Genomic DNA, 20,728 nt, shown 5'->3' on the forward strand with positions numbered 1-20,728 from the left:
CCGTCCACTTGGTTTTCTTGTAGCATGCTGAAAAGATTTGCAGGAGTTGTGTCAGAAATGGCACCTCAAACACCAGGAAATCCATTTTCGTATGGTTTTCATTCTGATTTGCAAGTTTTAATTCCCAGTTGCCAGCCTCAGTCCTCACGCCACGGACCCTCCAGGAGAGCAGCAGGGTTAGGCACAAGCCATGTCACGGGTAGGCACTGCCACACAGCCCGCAAGGGACGGTGTGTGGCACGACGGCTGCCAACACTCACACACAACACCCTTTCTCGATATCCAAGAGTTCTGGGGCTTTAGTACAACTTCTGCTATTACTCGCAGAATAAGGATATAAGGAAAAACGGTGTTTTTGTACATTGCTGCCGCTATGGGCTGGTACGAGCTCTCATCGCTGCTCAGGGTCACAGCGCGGGCACGGCCCCTGCGGGTGTGCCGGCACTGGGGCCGCTCCAGGCCAGCACGGGTTCGTGCAGCTGCTGTGGCTGGAGGGAAGCAGGGCACTTGCTCGTCCTTTCGCACCACCTCCCTTTCCACTTTTCCCGAACCGGCGGGTTCCCGGAGCGTTCTCAGTCCGCCCGGGGCGTTCTCAGTCCGCTCGGCCCGGCCCGGCCCGGCCCCGCTCCTCAGTGCGCACGCTCCTGCTCCCCAGGCCGGTTGCCGTGGCTACCGCGCCGCCGCCGGGCCGAGCAGCGCCTGCCCGGAGCGCGGGCCGGGAGGTGCCGGGACAGGGACAGGGACAGGGACAGGGACAGGGACAGGGACAGGGACAGGGGCGGGAGGATGGGTGCGGGGGTCCCAGCTGTGCCCCCAGCGGCGGCCGCAGCCCCGGCCCCGGTGCGCACTGTGCCGGGGGCCCGCCCGAGCAGTTTGGCGTCCCCGGGCTGCCGCCGGGAGCTGTTGCGTCCCGGATCCTGCGGGTTTGGTTGTGGTTCTATGCTGAGGAATTTGGGCTTAGGACTCTTCCAGCCGGTATAATTTCGGTGGCAACTCGGAAAACCGTAAAGGTGTTCTGTCTCTAGGTAATGACCGCTTGGACCATCTTGTTCTGTAGGCAGAGAACAAGAGGTAAAAAAAACTGTGCCGGCTACTTGCCTTGGAGTGTTATGTTTGGTAAACACCAGCCACCAGCTTTCTGTTTGGTGGAAGCAAAGATTTCATGCTGTTCTCAATAGGCCTTTTGGGATTAGATACAGGAAAAGCTTTTCAGGACAGTAAATTACCAATAATTCTGGTATTAGAAATGTGCCAGTATGCAATTTATAATAGATCCTGTGATTATTCTTGCAGGAAGGTTAAAAGCATGCAACTGATGCTTTAGGAAATGGAAGGTGCATCAGATGGCTTTGAAGCTGTTACATCAGAAGGATCAAGTGCAGAGCAATCACCTGCACCCTCACAAGGAAAAGCAGTCGGAGAGGATGGGGACCCAGCAGAGAAGCCTCCGCTCCCTGAACCTGCAGGCACTGCACAATCAGAGAGGGGCTGGAACCAGCCGTCTCCTTCTCAAAATTCAGTACTGCCAGAGAGTACAGAAAAGGGGACAATGACAGGTAAAGAAGTAGTTAAAATGTTGGGTATTAATGGTTTAAAGAGATATTTTTTCTTCAACTTGGTTATAGCTTCTTGCACTCCCACACACCCTCATTCTGTTTATGCTTGCTGAGGTTTGGTCCTGCAGTAACTTTTTAAATTCTCGTTTGAAACATAGTCCAAAGGTAAGGAATGTATTCTTTATCTCAAACTGTAGTAGTCATTTCTAGATGGCACTTTATGGAATGATCCTTATTTCCAGAAATGTGTATGCATAAGTATACATATTTTGTATGTGCATTTAAATTACCAGTCTAGCCAACATTATAGAAATCACCTTACTATTTTACCTTTCTTAGATTCCCCTGTAAATTGCCTGCCACCCTTCTTTTATCCGTGTCTTTCTCCTGCAGCTTCCCAAATTCTCCATCATTACCTACACCTGTTCTTCAGTGTTCTGGATGTCTTCAGTCACTTCCTAATACAGGACCACATTTGCTTGGCTCTTCAGAGCAGAACACAGCATATCCTGTTCAGCAGCTGAGCAGAGTGAATAACATTTCCTCGTATGGACTTGCTGACTACTTTCCTCTTGGCTGGGTTGCATTCATCTGCTCTCATTCTGAGAAGCTGGCTAGGAATATCTTTATGTGGTGGCAGTATTACATTAGATACCACCTTTAAAATTGTATGATAATACTGTTTCAGCTTTCAAATAGACTGTCTTTTAGCTGAAAAAAAGGATGGTTATGCTGTGTTGCAGTGTTACAATAAAATCATCCTGGGCTAAAGTTGAAAGAGTTATTTGTTTGTTTTGAGAAACTTCTCAGGAATGAATTTTGGTTTTATTTTTAGTAAGCATGATTAAGGATAATGGAACATCTTGGAAGACTTGGCCTAATTTTGAGAATCAGGAATGTTTCCCTGGAGAAGTCATTCAACAGGATTACCACATGCCTGATGTCTTAACTGTCAGAGTAGAAACAGGTAAATGCTGCTTTTACACATTTGTCAATACATATGTAAATATGATCTAATCTAGATGTGTTACTGAAATAAGCAATATTTATATTTTGGAACTTTCCTTTTAACAGGTTCAGATTCATTTCAAGAAGTAGTTGTAAAAGTTGAAAGACCTACCTATAAGAAACCTTTTCTGGGTGGATTTAGGAACGTGTCAACAGGAGTGGAATTTCATAATGCAGGATCACAAACAAACCCCAAAAAACGACCTGACAAAGGAATTCAGTTATTTTGTAGGGGAACACAGGTAAAGGCTTTGTAATGTCCCTTTAGAATGTTGTTTTTACCAAATGGAATAGAATGCTGGCACTATTTCTGATAGGAAAGAGGAAATAAATCTGAGATAAATGTGCAAATGAAAGTATTTATTAGATAAATATAATTATTCTTGTGATTTTCATTGCAAATAGCTAATTTTGCCACTTACTGTAATGAGGAAAAAAAAATCTCTGTGTATTTGCTTCTAATCTGACATGCATTTTTTCCCCAGACGGCCGTGGAAAAAAATGCCCAACAACAAACGAGAAATACAACATCAACACAGATGACTAAAACTGGCCTTTATGTATCAAACATGACCGACAAACTAATAACTCCTGGAAAGTATTTTACAGCAGAGGAATACCATAAACGTAGACTTGAAGCAGTAAGTCCTTATCTATTTGAAACTATCTGGAAAATAATGAATTGTGAAGGTTATCTGAATATTTAATGAGTGTTCAGAGTGTTCAAAGACGGAATTTAAAAGTGAACTGTAAAATGTCTTCTTATGCTCATCTTTTGTAATCTTTCAGATACAGGGGAAGTGCATGTTTGCTCTAGAGTTTTAGTGACATTTGATACCTTGCAATCTCTTAAATATTAAGAATTCTGAAATTATTGTTTTCTGTCTCACAGTGACAGTTAAGTTCCTATGTAGAGCATTAAGGATTAAAACAGGCTTGTTCTTACAAAATTCTCATGATCTCTTTGGAATAACCTAAGATACATGCTTAATGTATGGCCTGAAATAAATGCAGTATTGGGTTAGGATTTAGGAGATCTGCATTCAAGCTTTTGAGTTTTGAGAACAATCTATTGTTCCTTGTCTGTTTGGCTGGGGTTTTTTGTCAGACTTAGTAGGTTACCTTGTGCAAGCTGATCCATTTGGATTCTGTTCAAGCTCCCTGCTTTGACACTGAAGTAGAAATGGGCTGTTCAAACGCAGGCAGTGGGTCTGTGGGGTTTTCTGTGCACTGAGTTGCCTCATGAAGGCAATTCAGATTACAGATTCTGCATATTCATTGTGCAGAGGATGCCATTTAGGCCTTCCACTCTGCTTTTTGGAAACCATGTGTTCTGTGACTGCGCATCTAACTAAAGTCTGCCCTAAGTAGTGTTAGATGAGGCATTGCTTTGTAAATGCTCTAGTTATTAATTTGATTGCTGAAAATAGACAGTCTGAATCCAACTGAATGGAGAAACAGTTGATTCCCCAAATGTCTAAATAGAATAATTGTATTGGTAATTGTATTGACGTGGTTGGCAAGGTATTTGAAGTTTTCTGGGCAGAAGTTTTCTTGTAAAGGTGGTGGTGTTCGCAGGGGTCCCAGGACGAGAGAAAAGACGAGAATCTTGACTCCATGTTTCAGAAGGCTGATTTATTATTTTATGATATATAGTATATTAAAAGAAAATGATATATTAAAACTACACTAAAGAATGGAAGAAAGGATTTCATCAGAAGGCTTGAAAGGTATAGAAAGGAATGGAGTGATAATAAAATCTTGTGACTGACCAGAGAGTCCAAGACAGCTCGACTGTGATTGGCCATTAATTAAAAACAACCACATGAGACCAATCACAGATGCACCTGTTGCATTCCACAGCAGCAGATTAATTATTGTTTACATTTCGTTTCTGAGGCCTCTCAGCTTCTCAGGAGAAAAGATCCTAACAAAAGGACTTTTCCTAAAATATGTCCGTGAGAACTTCTTAAATCGGTCAGCTGTAGCTGATGGCAATGTGCATCTTGTAGAAGTGGAACCCAGGTAGGGAGTAATTTCCTCAGGACTACCAATATGTTTTTCTGTGGTCTTTGGTGACCCTTATGGAAGTCTGTAATGTGTCTATAGGTAATTGATAATACATAGTAGAGAGATGTCGGCTTGGTGTTGGTTCACATTGATGGATTTGCCCAGTGCAGTATAGGTCCATATTGAAATACTGTTTGAAGGCATATTGAAGAGAAGTTTTAGATTAAAATATTACCAGAGACAGTGTGACTGTATTAGTATGATTTTGTGCTTGATAGCTTTTGATGCTGAACAGTGCTTGGTACCTCAAGGCATTGATCTGACTGAACTGTTTGTAGTGCAACAGCCAGCAGAAGGTGAGGCTTGTGCAGCATCCTCCCTTAACATATCGTAGACATTTCCCCAGTCCTCAATAGCCACAGCTTGGCAAGGTCGATGATTTAATTTTCTTTTTTAATTTCTGTCATAACAGCATTAGTAATTTCACTTTCATTGTTTGTTCACAAATAAAATGCAGTTGATGTTGTGTCTATGTGTTGATTTTTGTAACTAGAAATTTAAAAGAAATTTTGCAAATGTGTCTACATTTCCACTCTGTAAATTTGCAGTAAGATAAGGCAAAGAATAAAAACAGTGCATGGCAAAATACATTTTTAAGGGGAGATTTGAAAAAGAAAAATGGATATTTAAATGTAGTTTATATTTTGATTTGATTATTTGAACCCATTTTATCCACTGTACTCACTGGTTAAATTCCTGCAGTTACCTAACTGAGTAAACATACTAGTGCTTAAACTAATAGTACATGACTGATTTTGTAACATTTAAATTAGCTTCAGTACAAGAAAAATCTTAGAAAATGTAGTTAGGGAGCTGGAGAAGAGTTAAGACATAATGCTACACTTCAAAATACTATGTTGTTTCATTTTAAATTCGTGATTCTTTGGTATTGTATCACATATAGGCAATAGTAATACAGAAGTATTTCCGTCGTTGGCATGCTGCATATTTAGTACAAAATCTGAAGGAGCAAAGGAGGTTAAGGCTGGCACAGGAGGCACAAGAAGAATTACAGAAAAAATGGGAGAAAGAAGAAAAATTGATTAGAGAGTATGAGAAAAAACTGAACCCTAAAACAAGAGAAGACTTTGAGCTACTCTACCATGACTTGGAATGTAAGTTTTCTTAAAGGGATATCCTTAAAGCAACAAAACAGTACAGTTTGTTTAAAACAAACTTAGGGTTTTTACGTGTTTTTATAGATTATTTTTTCTGCTTGACAGTGGAATCTTTTTCATTGTAAAAGAATTATTTTACTTTCATGTATTACTAAAAAACAGGAAGAAGACCTTGATGCTCTGTAAGCACTGCTCAGCAATAACCAAACATCCCTGTGTTATCAACATCCAGCACCTTACAAGCTGCTGTGACTAAAAATTAACTCTATTGCAGCCAAAGCCAGTACACCTTTTTTTAGAAACAACTGGTTTATAGAAGAGTGCTCTTTGGCAGTTTTATTAACATTTTTTATTTATGTCTACAGTTAAGGTCAGCTAGAAGAACAAAAGGGTGTTTTTTTTAGATCAGAGTTGCTTTTATCTTTCACTCTACATTTAAGATGCTGAGGAATTTTTTTACAGAATTTTACAACATATGACAGAAGTTATTCTTTTTGTCTTAGTTGTCCTCTACTGATGCTTTTTCTCCTTCCTAGTTCATTCCATGTTTCATAAAACTGTGTTGTCAACATTTTAAAAATCTCTTAGGAGTTCTGCAGGATATTCTGAAAGTCATACATTTCCTGTTCTTGGAGTAGATGATGTTTAATACAGGCAAGCACCTCTAAACTTCTTCAGAAAAATAATGTGAATACTGCAGATAATTGACATAAAACCTTACAAGAATGTAATGGTGCAAATAGAGCAAAAAACTTAGAGTATTTCCTTTGGAAAAACAAAAACATTCAAAACTGTGCACTTGTAGCAGCATATAATGAAATAGCAAGACAAATTTTGTTTTTTTACAATGTCTCTTTTAAAGCCAGAGGTTTGTACTGTAACTTGTAGCAATTCTTATGTTATCTCAGCTACAGTGCTTTATGGCCTAGCTCTTTGCCAGTTTGGATATTTTTGTCCCTGTGGCAGAGCTGACCTAAGAGATGACCTACTTCATTGCAAAGCCACCTGCCCTACCATAAACCATCTCAGCTCTTTCTTCAGTGGTAAACTGAGCATAAATTTGATGGCATGTGTTATTCATAGAGCTCAGCATCACGATTCAAAAATTCCCAAGTTATATACTAATCTTTTAGGGCTGTCATACTTTGTGTGGCGTTGAACAAATGGCTTTGTCTGAATTAATAAATGATTTATAAATATCACTGTTCGTGACAAATGTAAAAATTATTCCTTGTCTTGAGCTTTGCAGTTATTGGAATAGTATCTTCATGATATTTGTGGCTTGTTTGAGGTTGTCCAGCCCCCCTCCCTTTTTCTGTGTAGATAGTTTGCTTTTCACTTCCCAAGAATCAAGCCCTTTTCAAGTTGTGTCTGTATCAAAAGCCAAGGTACTCAAATAGGACTTTTTTCCTTGCCACTTATGAGAAATCTTACTATTTCATTTTTTTAAGTGTGAAAAGTCTTACTTGCAGTAGAAGCAAGTAAGTTCTGTTGAAGTTATGGAAGAGTGCTGATCTTCATGATATTTTTAGATTTGAAACTTATGGTTATGCAAGTGTCTCTTGCTTAATTGAATGACTTTGGATTCACAAATAATAAAAGTTTCAGCCAAGCATGTTCAGAAATTTCATATCTAGTCAACCTGACAAAAACATGTGCCACTTCAGAACAGAACAAATTCCAGTATTTGAAATGGTTTTTTTTACTATTTTATTAAAAATAATGGTCTGGTATCAATCTCACTGTTTAGTTTTTGTTAATTGGTATTGACTAGTTGCTTCTCTACATGGAGATTTGCAATCATGCTCTTCATTTTAATAGAGCTTAATGATTCTAGGAACTTGGAGTTTTTTTCCTACCTGCATCTGCAACAATTTTGCATTCTTACAGTGCCAACAATTTACACAACCTAAATCATTGTGACAGTAATAGAATGAGACTATTGTCGTCCAGGGATCTGTGAAGGTTATTGATGTAATCACAACAGGGTTACTATTACAGGGTCAGCCAGTACAAGCAATTCCTGGTGGTACAAGAACTGTTGACTATATAGTGCAAATGAGGTCTATCTATATATGCAGCATGTCTGCATAGGCATTTATTATTTATTTGAAAAGTATGAGCTATTTTACTTTATAAACAGTGGAGTAAAAATTGTAATGAGTAAAATCTCTGCAGATAGATAATCTGCAGAACAGATAATCTAAGAGGAGATTAGATTGGTTGCAGGTAAATGGGGAATCAAGAAGTGAGTATCAATGGTAAGTGGCAGCTTTTTCATTTCTGAATGTACAAAATTGCTTACTCTATTTATTGCTCCACCTTAGAAGTTGCTGGGGGGCATTATTATGCCCCCTTCAGGCATAATAAAGCTTCATGTAAATAATTCTGTATAAGGCTGTTGTTTGGTGGCTTGGCTGTATTTAAAATATATATCTTGGGGTTCTCAGAACTTGGCAGACAGCTGTCATGTTACAGCTTGGAGAGCCTTAAGGAAATGAATTGAAATATTTAAAAATGGAAAACAAGGTGTTGTAGATAAGAAGCCACAGGCAGAAAATAAGCCTTCCTCCTTTCCCTCCTCCTGCCTCTAATCTTACCTGATCCAGGATGTTACAGAATTTTTCAGTGTCTCACATATTGAATGGTTTCCTTTTACTCTGGGTTTTGATTTTGCGTAACTGCTCTGGGATGATAACAACACTTTGAGGTATTCTTCAGTTTTGGATCTTATAAAATTCCCTACAAAACCCTAGAGGTATTTGAACTAGATCAGACTCTTCAGAGAAGCCAGGAATTGTTATGGGATATGCAAAGGCAGTAAACACAGTTTGATTTTACAGGCAGATTTCTCTAAATCCATGCAGTGTCTATATTGGCAGCAAAAGTGTCAGGGGGTCAGATCCTTATTCAGCATGTACTGATCCATGTGCTGCTGTCATCACCTCCTGTGGCTTCTTCTGTGGCCACTTTCACCCACTTGAAGGGTTGTGTTATAGAAAAGGAAAGGGAGAGTAAAGCAGTGACTGTCGAGTTATTAATGTGTTCTCATCTGCCTTGGATGGCAAAAGGTGATACCACTGCAATATCCAGTCTAAAACCTCAAGTGCTAAATGTGACTGTCAGTCAAGTTTTATCTCAGTTTTGGAGGACTTCAAGCTTCTTTAGATTTTACTCATTTATGCAGGGAGAAGCAGTAATATTCTCAGCACTGAGTACTAGTAGTACCACAGTAAGATGCAGCCATTTCATCATACATTTCCACAGGAGCTAAATTCTTTTTCTCACATACAGATTCTTTTTCTCCTACTCATCCTTGAGTTTGGAGTGCAAATTGGCAGTCTGGAATTGATGTACACACACATACTCTCACAGAACATCTGTATAATTTACATTAATTTCTAGGCCATCTGCATGTATTGAAAATAGCTATAACATCAACTCCCTAAAATGGAAACTGAGTTTTAGTGAATATTGAAAGAAAAGTCGATTATGTTGTTTCTTAAATATGAAAGCAGAAGTTTTGCTGGAAAGTAACAATATTTGTATCTGCAGTATGGATGCAGGAGGAGACTGAGCGAATTAACAGAACTCTTACTGGAGGTAAAAGAAAGGCAGCACTTTTTGCACTTCTGGAAGAAGAGACAGAGCTCATTGCTTGCATTGGGATGCACAAATTAAGTGCCAATCTGGAGAATCAACAAAAAGCAATACTGCACTTTCTGGGTAAGGTCAGTAATTACTCTGATCATAAAGAATATCTAAGTTCAGGAACAGAAAATACACCTGCAAAGTACAAAAATACCTTTTGTAGTTTTTAACAGTTAATCATGTGAATGCAAACGTTATAAATATCCAAATTATGTGGTTGTTCATGTCAATAAAATTCAGTAAATTTCTTTTTTCCAAGCTGAGAATTTCATAGCTACCAGACCAATTGAAGGTTGAACAGTGGATCATTAATGCTGTTAACTATAAAAAGTATAAACAATACATATAATTAATTATAACAATAATAATAATAATAATAATAATAATAATAATAATAATAATAATAATAATAATAATAATAATAATAATAATAATATGTTATCCTTCAGGAAGTAAATTTTTCATTTATTTCCTAAATGAGTATAGGCCTCTGGTCATCATATGTCTTTCTTTAAAGAAAGCATTTATTCTGTTTCCCTGTATAAAGAAGAGTTTGAATCTGATGTTGAATTCAGTTATTAAATCACTGACTTTAGTTCCATTAGAATTTTATTTGAGATTTCATTCTTGTATAATCTTGGGGATGATATTTAAGGGAAGTGTTCTTCAGTCTTTATTAAAGAAAAAGAAAATTCTTTCATTCACAAAGATGATTTAAAATGGCATTAAATTCAGTGGTATCTAATGTAAAAGACCAAAAAACCCTTGTCCTTTTAGGTAGATGTCCAGCCATTGGAACAAAGTAATAGTTTATTTTCAAAGTATATACATGATTATGAAAAGAAATACTGCAACAGAAATGGTTTTTAGCTGTCTATTATTATTATTATTATTATTATTATTATTATTATTATTATTATTATTTTAAAATTTTGACTATTGAGTGCTCAAAAGTAGAAATGGTGGTTTTGTACAAAAGAGACTTTTTTTCATTCTTTTTATTACTGATGCTGGGGAACTGTACTCTAAATGTGATTTGATAAAATGTATTACATTTCTCATTATGAACAAGTGTCTTATCTGAAATGTTGGTGGAACTATTACCACATTTATTGGTGTGCTATGACTGTTTTCTGTCTTACTGCTTTCAAGAATGAAAAAAAACCCCACCAAACCAAATAATTAGGATTATTTTCAGAGCCTTGAATCATTTCTATGTTTCATGTTTGCTTCTTCTACTAACAATCTGTTCTGTTACCTTCTTCGAAAAAGAAGCCTAGAACAGTCAAAGCAAATATATTTCACTTTAAACTGACTCTGTCCTTACTTTTCCATAAGGACTGATTTCCAGTGTCCTACCTGTACAGATTGCTTCCAGCACATATTCTGACAAGCTGGACAGTTTTCTTACATCTAGAATCAGAAGCAAAACGTTCTTCAGCACAAAAACTCTCAGTGACAGTTGATGTTTGGAGAATCAGGAGACACATCAGAGACAACTGATATTTTGTCTTTACAAACAGTGGAAAGACAAGTGGAAAGACTGTTTTTCCTGAAGCAGTCACTAATAATTTATTTATTCCTACTTTAAATGTATAAATTATGCTTTTCATGAAAGGGACTGTATGTTTCATGTTTTTTATCATGTTCGCTATAGGATTTCGAGTGTTGTTCTAAACTGTTGACATAGATAGTTCTAACTCGGAGAAAAAGTAAAAATTTTTGCATTTTTATAAAAGATAAATATAATTTTGTAAATCTCAAAATTATATGGATGGTTTGCTATGACTGTAACAGTGCAATTTAAGCTTTTTAAATTACAGCATGAGATTTATTTTTGAGTGCTTGATTAGGGATAATTTGTTTTTTTCTTGAACTTTGAGCTGGCAATGTTGATCTGGACACTTGCCAGTTAAAGCTGCAATAGTATCTTTCACATCTGAAGACTGCAAGCTGCAATGGCCAATGTGGCATGAAAGTTGCTTCTCCATGGAAACCTTTGTTCCCTTCTTTGCTACTTTAAGCATGTACCTCCACAGGCGTGTGTGCCCTTATGAAGGTTGGTACTGGTTGTGTGTGCCCTATGTTCTAGGGGGTTCTTTATGCTGAACTTGTTCTTCTTCAGCTTTTGTACTTTGGAGAGGAAGTATTTGATTAAGCTTTTGTACAGCAATCATATTGACTTAAAGAAATTTGTGTAACTATTAACTGTCACTCAGTTCATACCTTTCATGTTTTGTACTATTTCTGCACACATCCTATGGATTTTTTTAAATTATACTCACCTTTTCCTCTCTCTCTGTGGTGGTGTGTTTCCTCAGGCTCCTTTTCTGCTTTCATACATTGGCAGCAGAGTGTAGTTGTAGTAATACAGATAACAGGATTATTGTAAATTCCACAGCACTGCCAGCAGACTAAAAGACAAGAGAAAGCTGGCAGAAGATCTCAAAGTTTTAGTTTTTCTCTTGTCAGTCTGGAGTACAGAAAAATAGTCCTGCAACCAGAGAACTTGTGATTCTTTCTTTTTTCAGTAAAAGGCTGCATATTTTTTTTTCCATTTTAAAATTTTTATGTAATACCCAGCTATGATCAAGTAGTAAGAAAAATACAGAAGTTACAGATTTATTTTTGAAGAAATAATTATAATAACAGAATTGGTCTGTATTAAGGGTCATTTGAAGAATGGGTTACCAAGTTTACTTGCACCTATTGGGTTTGCAAATTATCAGAAAAATCTAATTTTACTGACTATTTCTTAGGGTCTACCCTGGCCATTGATTTTTTTCTAGCATTAGTAAATGACCTTTCTCTGTTATGGTAAGTGATTTCCTTGAAGAGGATCAAATGTAGGTACTGAATGAACTACTATATGGAAAAGAGTGATTTGTCCCAGTCTAACATACAAAGGATTGCCAGCATGATAGACCTTCTAGGTTGGTCTGAATTTCATTGTTTGCAAAGTGTGGGGTTTTGGTTTTGTTTTAGGGTTTTTTAAAGAATTTATAGTATTGTATAAAGATAGTGAAACAAAATGAACATACAATAGAATGCTCTCTATATATGACAGAGAAAAAATTGCCTTGCTCAAGTTTTGCAGAAATTCAAAGATTTCACCAAGTAATTAAGAGTTGGTTAGTTGTTTTGGGGTTTTTTTAGCTACTCTCTGATTTTGCTATTGCATTCTTAGTTTTGGCTGTGAAATGTGATCCCTGGTTAACAATATCTCCTTTAATTAGATTTCTACCCCCACTGAAAATGTAATTAAGTGTCATTAATTTGATGTTAAATCCTTTCTGAAATTATTTTTTCTTTCTTTTCCTTACCTAACTATTTACTTAAAAGTGAGGAAAAGTTTTGATTGTGGTGATAACTAATCACATCTCTTCTAGCTATCTAATATTCTTGATATTTTTATTACTTATCACCATATCAAGTCAATTTCATCAAAATAATGACTGTGTCAATGCTGGGGTCATGTCCAGAAAGCTACTAGACATGTGAATACTGCATAAAGTGTTCCTGTTGCTAGGTCACACTGAGACTGCAAGGTGAAGTTCGTGAGTGTTAGTGAGTACTTAAGTTCCAAATATAGTGAAAGAGAATAATTGAAACATAGAAAGAGGTTTTGAGTACCTCTCCCCATTAAGAAAAGGAAATTGAGTTAAGTAATGATGGGAGAGGCTTTTGAAAACTCTTTTCTATTGGAATTGGACACCTGTCTCTTTATGTAACAGTTATTTGTAACCAAAATCCATCTTCTGGAAAGAAGAAAATGAAGAAAATGGTTGTACTTTTCAGACCTTGTGGGGCAGGTGACATCATGGAACTTCTTACTGTCTATAAAAGTTAAAGATGTGCAAAGAGATAATTGAAGCATAAGGCATATGGCATGTGGTGAAGTTAGTAAACAGGAAGCTAGGTGAAGTGTCTGGTAAACTGTAAATACATACCTTGCCCCAGCTCTAACAAACTGTATTCCTTCTATCCTTCTCTGCAACTAGTATAAATAGAACAGTTCCCTGGAGATATTTTTTACTGCAGTAGACTTTAAGGTCTTAAATTTTCAATCTTTACACAGTCAACAGACCCATTGATTTTTACTGATAGTTTGATGGGATTTATGACTGCAAAGTGATATACAGAACAAATGTATTCTAACGCTACTGTCAGTAAATTCACTTTAAAAAAGTAGAGCATATCCATTTAGGAGAATATTATTTGCTTTTAATATCCTGTAAGTCGAAATTGTCATGACCTGCTGCTTTAAATAAAGTGTGCAATTGAATGCTTGCTTTGGTGGAAGAGGTGCTGTATCAATATCATCAATAGAATTAGCCTTTTGCATTAGTCAAGCATTAATGTTAACTCCCTCTTTGCTCTGATAAAACTTGATGTACCATAATGCAATTGTTCAGCTGGTGGTCAGATTTTAATAGCTCAGAGTTCTACAAATTGTTTCTGAAGTGTGCACAACCTAGGAGGTGGAAAGCATTTGATGGAAAAATCACTGAAATGGATACACCGAACTCGCTCCGTGGCAAAGAACTACTTGAAATCTACCGCAGCATTAACACAAAGGACATCCCAAAAGATGAGAGGATATCTGTGCTGTTAACACTCAAATGGACAGTGAAGGTAAGGTTTAGTTTTCTATTTATGTTTAGCTTGAAGCTTTTTATTCTAAAGGTGCTGTCACTTAATTGACTCATTAGCAGTGCTGCTGCTGGCAGGCAAGTGCCATGATGGTGAGCTAGAGACCCTCATGTACTACCTGGTGTGTGAGTGTAATTTAAATTCCAGATACACTCTAAATTCATATTTCACTTTATCATGTGCATATTTGTCTTCAGGTTGTATTAGAATTTTAACCCCAGGGTTTTAGATGTCTTTGTATATTAATACATAATACAATTTTAGTACAAAGTTTTGTTTCCTATTTAATATCAACCTTATGAGAGCCGTGGCAGGGATATATGTGGCAACTACCATTAATTTTTTCTCAGTTCTTTGAAATATCTGTGTAGAACCTTATCTATCTATTGGTTTGGATTACCAATTTTATGGGTAGCAAATACTGATTTTTTTTCTTCTTCTCTTTGCCCCCCACTCCCTGCTGCCACTGTTGCTGCTAGTGTTCCCAATGAATTAGAAGCTGGTTGCATTTTTTTTTTTTAGTCTTTCATATATGTTTTATTTATTTACTCACGTACAAAAAGAATGAGTCTCAAGGTCCTTTCAGGATGATACTGTTGACATCAGCCTAGAATAGAATGCTGCTTCCTGGTCTTATTAAAACAAACAAGCATCTTGCTGTTTGTTTTGGTAGTGTCAGTATTTGATTTAAAGTCACTATGGCATTGAGAACATTTCTGGTTTATGAACTCTTGCCCATCGTAACACAAGTCAATATTGCTGTGGTCAACAAGTGCATTTCTGTAAAATAGCACTCTCTTTTATCTGAGAAATCACTGAACTCATTCACCTCTTACGTCTCTCTCTCTGGAGAATCTCCTGCCAAGCATTGGAAATATTGAAGTGACTAATTTCCAGGCAAAGTCCCCCATGCCTCTTGTGTGGTGGATTTTTTTGGGTTTTCTAGTGGCATTTTTTTTAAACTCATCTATATTACACCTCCAATCTCATAGCCAAAGGAAGCTTCTTAGGGAAATATTTCTTGGGACTTTTGAAGACGTAAAATTTTGCACTTGTTGAGTAGCTCTGCTAAGCATCTTTTAGTGCTTCCAGGCTTACAGTTCCTCACAGCTTTGGTTTACATATACAGGCCCTTTAAAACAGAATCTGTAAGCATTCTTACTTTTGTAGTTCTACAGTTCTTTCCCTGGAGATTTTTTTTCCCTGAGAGACTAAGGAATTCTTCTGTGAACATGTTCTTATATGAACATACAGAGGTATGCATAGTAATGTCCATAGATTCCATAGGTTGCTTTCTTGTCTTGTTGAATGATTTTGTTTGTTTGCTTCTTTATTGTGCAGTTGATTTTCCTTTTTCTCTCTTTTTTTTTTTTCCAGGAACATGAATGTAAATTAACCGAGGAATTAGTGGCATTAATTGACAGGGAAATTGATCTTTTGTCAAGAGAGGTGAAAGAATGCAACTTGGAAGGACTGAGGAAAAGAATTTGTACATTATTTCTCCAGTATATCAAAACTCCAGAGTTTAACCCTCAAGTTGCTGGGTTAATTAAGGTATTATTCTTATTTTGCAGCCTGACATAGTGGCCATTGAAGTAAAGAGAAGGGGGATGGAAAATATTGAAAGGTTTTTTATTTTACATTTTGCTGTAGAATTTGTGGAGGAGTTCCTCAGGAAGTAAATTGTAGCAAGTACATAGGTTTCACACAAATAAATTTATATTGTCCTATTAGGAAGCATGGGGCATAGACGTGGGTCATAAGCACCTGACAAGTGGCTGGCAGCACTGAGAGAGCCCAGGAACTCTTGTGTCTGAAATAAAAAATCTGAAAGCTATAAATGGTAGATCTCATGGGATAGTATCAGTAAAATGTAATAGCAAAGCAGTACCAATATACTGAGAGAGGAAGTTGTGTTTTTTCTACTGGTCAAGAGGCAGCATGCTGGGCATCCAGAAAGGAACAGCATAGCCCATGTCAATGTCCAGTGAGTTTGCACCTAAGCAAAAACTGTTCCAGTGTGTGAGTGTTTTTCTTTTCTGACTACATATTGCAAATAAAAATATGATTCACTATCATATGTTGCTTTTCTAAGTAGCAATGTCTGTTTTGCATCTATCAGAAGAGCATTCCTCATACAGTGGTCAATGTTATCTCAGGAGTAGAGAATCTGTCAGATGTAGATGCAGATGTCAGATTTAGAACCAACTAACAGTTAATGTTACACTGGGTTTTATTAGCAGACACTGAAGATTATCAGACTACTCAAACTACCCAGTTACAGACTCAGGCTGTCTGCACAGACCACATTATACATTCTTTTCATTTTCTTCCCCTGTGTTGTTTCTGGACATGCAGTTCTGATGATTTTGTATTCTTATGCCAAAATGTTAATATGCCTATTATCTCAGGGTTTTATCTTTGCCAAAAAGGGCAGATTCTGCATGAAAAATAAAATGTGGAGAATTTAGTTTCTGTTTTCTCTGTGTTGTCATCTTTCCAGAATAACTGACAATCTGCATACATAAAAGCACCAGGAAGAGCACTGGAACATAAATTTTAGGATCTTCATATAGCTTAAAAGGGAATTGACTGATTTATATAACTGGTTTTAGCAAATGCAGTAAGAAAATACAGTTACTCTTGGTATCCTATCCAAGAACAATCACAACACTTTATTGAGTATTTTTAAATAAATACTTCTAGCTTTTACATATTAAAATACTTGCATGAAGATATGGAAGACTTATCCTGATAGTGTTTGAGTAACATACAAGTAATACAAAGATACCCTGTTGTAATTTAACTTTTTTGGTTTTTTTAAATTTCTAGGTTCCACAAGATCCCTTAACACTTTATAAAAACGTTTACTTCTGTCATAGCTGTGAAAAGTACTTACCACCTTCTGAGTTTCCCATTCCTGCAAGTTCCTACACCATTGGCAGATGTCGCTCCTGTTACCAGCTCGATAATGAGGCTCGGAAACGAGAATCTTATTTCAAGTACAGACTTATACTGGAAGATCTCAGGAAGTCTGAAGTTGATTATCAGGATGATAGTAAAATTGTTTTCCTAGTTCAGGTACTGTTGGAAAGAGCACTGCAACTCATAGTAAGCAGTGGCTTTGACTATGTATCCTCTATTTTCTGTATGTTGTGGACAAATTGAGAAATGGGCTAAAATCTACAGCTTCTTCCTCTGGTATGTGATGTTCCACACCATAAAGAAGCAGCTCTTAAGCTCTTAAGCATAGGTGTGCTTTAAAAGGTGGTTTGCAAGCTATATACTAAAACAAATCTAGCTGACAGGTCGAAGAATCAGATGTTCCAACAACTATGCAAAAAGTACTTATGTATATGAAGATGCTTTTTAACCAAGTGATCATATGAAATGCGCATAGAATTTTTTTTTAACCCAAAGCTTTATTTGGATTTTTATATGGGTGTAAGACTTGTAGAATGAAACGTGTTTCTTTCCTTTTTAACCCTGTTTTCAATTTCAGCTTCCAGATATGCAGTACCTGATTGAGAAGATATGGAACTGCCAGTCAGCTCTCAGTGCCTGCAGTGACCTGTATGAGCTGGTTATGGTCAGGTGGGATAAGCAACGTGAGTGGTCTCCATGGAACACTATTCTCCTCACTAAAGAAGAGGCAGATGCACATCTTAAACTGTGTAACCTTCAGAAGGTAAATTTCAATGGGCTTTATTTTTTACTGTATTTATGTTATTTTTAGTAGAATCCTGCCACTAATTATGTTGGGCCAAATTTAGTTATTATACTTGTCCATCTTTAAATTACCTCATTGTGACTATTTAAATGATTGCATCTGTGCTATTAAACAGAATGGACAGCAATCCAGAAGGCATCTGGCATGTACAGCTCATTCCATGTACCTGAACTCTGTCTTGCCCCAGTTCTCCCTCCTGAAATGCAAGAATCTGAGTGGCCTCACCCATGCTGCTTGCTGAGAACAGTGCCATGCATGCTCTCTTCCTTCAGATCAGATCAGACAAGAGCCAGGCTGGATGAAAAGCATACTAAAGACTGAGCACAAATACTGTGACCATCGTGGGCCTGTGCTCTTGCACATGCTCTGGCCCCATTAGTTTCTGGTCTTCTAAATTTTTCATCAAAAAGAAGAATGGCTCCTTGTCTATAACTTGTCCATTTGTCATCATAAAATTTGATGCTACTTTCTTACATGAATATCAGCTAGGTATCCCTTACAATGTAACCTTATAGTGTGCATTTAAGCAATAGAAACATAATTTCTCTTCTGAATTAAAACCACTTAGAACTGTGTTAAACTCATAATCAAAACTGGATTTTTACACAAATCTTCCCAAATTCCATATCTAAACATGGTAGTCTATGAAATACCTCTCCACTGAACATAATATATTAAGAGTATTTAGTTTTGTGAGGCACAGGAGAATCCTGTGAGTTGTGTTTGTCCAGCACTTAATAAAGGCTTATTAAGCCTTTCAGTTCCAGGTTATTGATTTATGTAAGTAGTGATCTGCAATCATTGTTGCCTAGTGTTCTTTTGTTTTGGGTGTTCTTAATTCAATTTTTAACACAATATGTGTGCATCAGAAATGCAGCTTTAGCTGTTATGTATTGCTCTTCTTTCTGGAAGTCTTAAGAGCAAACTAAACAGAGCAAATTAATTGCTCTCTTTAAAGTTTGATTTACAGATGAAGTATATCAGGGAATTCTAAAGGCAAAAGGAATTCTGCAATCCATTGTATTTTGTGTGTGAGTGCCCAGTGTGTGTCTTCAAGCAGACACGTTTATGTGAGTTTTAGCTTTAGAAGGTAGAATCGGTTTCAAGCTGGGAATCCCTTTCTTGGCTCCTCTCACTCACTGTGAGTCAAGAAGGCTATTCAGACAATCTGAATCTAGTGATGCTCCTCAGCACCCATAAATTTGTTACCAGCATCATGGCAGGCAAAGATCCTGATTGAGCACTTCTCTGGTTTGATGCCCTGAGTCTCGATGTCATAGTCAAAGAAATGCCATTGACTTGATCAGGTCCAGGGCTTCAGTGGATGGAGGAGTTAGGTCAGAACAGCTAAGCTACACAAGCCTACATAAAAACCATGAGGTATTTTCATTAGCTCTTGCAACAAATATGGATGTAAATCAGTTGTAGTGAGGACTCAACTTTCTTCTTCAAAAAAATAAAATGAAGAGTGTGAAATAAGGAAAATGAGGCAAAGATAGAATGTTGTAAGTTGAATCATTGTTTTTCATTCACCAAAACAAAAAGGCCTCTTAAGCCTTTTGTTCAATAGTAGTTATTCATAGTGATTTTATTTAATAGCAATTATTCAAAGTGATGACTACAGCAATAGAAAAATGTTTTTTTCAATTAAACATTCTGGTTATTTATTCCATCATCCAAACTACTAATAATAATGAGGAATTTGGGAAAATGTCACCACTGCATGCAAGTGCTGACTGAAATGCTGCAAAATACTTGCTGTCATGATTAGTTGAAAATAACTACTTTGATTCTTATCAAGGAATGCCTCTACAGTCTTCACCTAGCAAATCTTGCTAAGTGTTCCCTTATTTAAATTTCAAATGTAAGTACAAATGTTCTCACCTGAAATAAATAAATAAATAAATTTTATCTTGAATGGATAAAAAATAGTTACTCTGCTTTTAAAACATGAGTAATATTTCACAAGGAGAAATTTTCACTACTGGTCCATAAGATAGTACTATAGAAGTACAAAATATTTTATTATGTATATATACAAATAAATTATCTGCCTTAGTTTATTAAAAGGTCAATATTTATAATGTCTAAAATATGTTGAAATGTTTATAATGTCTAAAATATGAAGCAACACATATATTTTTAGATATCTTAATTGTATTTATGGTATTTGAAAATTTTTTTTCAGACTTATGAAGCTCCGTTTATTTACAGAATAGAACAAAAGCATATCCGGGCAAAAAGCTACTTTGCTCGGATTCCTGCGATGGCATCATTTTTGCATAGAAGTAACAATCAGTCTAATGTGAATTCCTCCAAAGAAAATAGTTCCTTGAATTTAAAGAAGTGAACTAAATTCCTAGATTTTTAAAAAATATACTTTTTCATCAATACCCTAACTGTATTAAACAGATCAAAATAAACTTCTAAGGATAAAATAATTTGATCTCAATCAGTTAATTTAACTGCATTTTAAGTTTTGTAACCTCATTAAAAAAAATAAAATGTTGTTAAACAGCTTTGTAAATTCTGTTTTTAAAGCAATGATTATTTTTCTGTGTATTTCTGCATTGCTTGGAACATTCTGTCTGTAGTGTAATATTCCTGTTGGGCAAATTCTGTTAATTCTTTGTGACCCTTTAATTAGAAAATTATTGCTATAGCACTGTATTAAATTTATTTTTCTTGTCTTAAGCACATAAGGCATAAACCCCTTCAAGCCCTGGATTCTTACAGAACAAATATTTGTGCAAAAGAACAACTTTACATTTTGTCGCTCATATAGATGGTCATAGAAGAACTGCCAGCATGCAATTGTATCCAAGTTGTTGAAATTATTGTAATTAGTATAATTTGAGTATTAATAATTTAAATATCATAATTTGAAATACACATTTCAGACTGTTTGAAATGTGTTTTGTTTTGAGGAGTTTGTATTTTTT

At 36.4% G+C, this 20,728-nt stretch overlaps 1 protein-coding gene across 1 annotated transcript; it reads left to right on the forward strand.

Annotated features, from left to right (window-relative positions):
- Positions 1–963: 963 nt before the first annotated feature.
- On the forward strand, positions 964–20,267 carry IQUB (IQ motif and ubiquitin domain containing). The gene is made up of 12 exons (XM_059472935.1): positions 964–1,025; positions 1,294–1,556; positions 2,392–2,523; positions 2,631–2,806; positions 3,050–3,205; positions 5,539–5,749; positions 9,308–9,483; positions 13,868–14,038; positions 15,434–15,610; positions 16,889–17,137; positions 17,559–17,744; positions 19,975–20,267. Exons 2-12 carry the CDS (start codon positions 1,328–1,330, stop codon positions 20,134–20,136), a joined length of 2,025 nt encoding a protein of 674 aa, XP_059328918.1. The 5' UTR covers positions 964–1,025; positions 1,294–1,327; the 3' UTR covers positions 20,137–20,267.
- The last annotated feature ends 461 nt before the right edge of the window (positions 20,268–20,728 follow it).

This window comes from Ammospiza nelsoni, chromosome 5, assembly GCF_027579445.1.
Source record: "Ammospiza nelsoni isolate bAmmNel1 chromosome 5, bAmmNel1.pri, whole genome shotgun sequence".
In the NCBI taxonomy this organism is placed as follows: Eukaryota; Metazoa; Chordata; class Aves; order Passeriformes; family Passerellidae; genus Ammospiza; species Ammospiza nelsoni.

Excerpts from the sequence above, each read along its gene's own strand:
- IQUB (XM_059472935.1), top strand. The coding sequence starts at position 1,328 with ATGGAAGGTGCATCAGATGGCTTTGAAGCTGTTACATCAGAAGGATCA. Across the intron at positions 2,524-2,630 it reads AACTGTCAGAGTAGAAACAG|GTTCAGATTCATTTCAAGAA; the intron begins GTAAATGCTGCT and ends TCCTTTTAACAG. Across the intron at positions 17,745-19,974 it reads AACTGTGTAACCTTCAGAAG|ACTTATGAAGCTCCGTTTAT; the intron begins GTAAATTTCAAT and ends ATTTTTTTTCAG.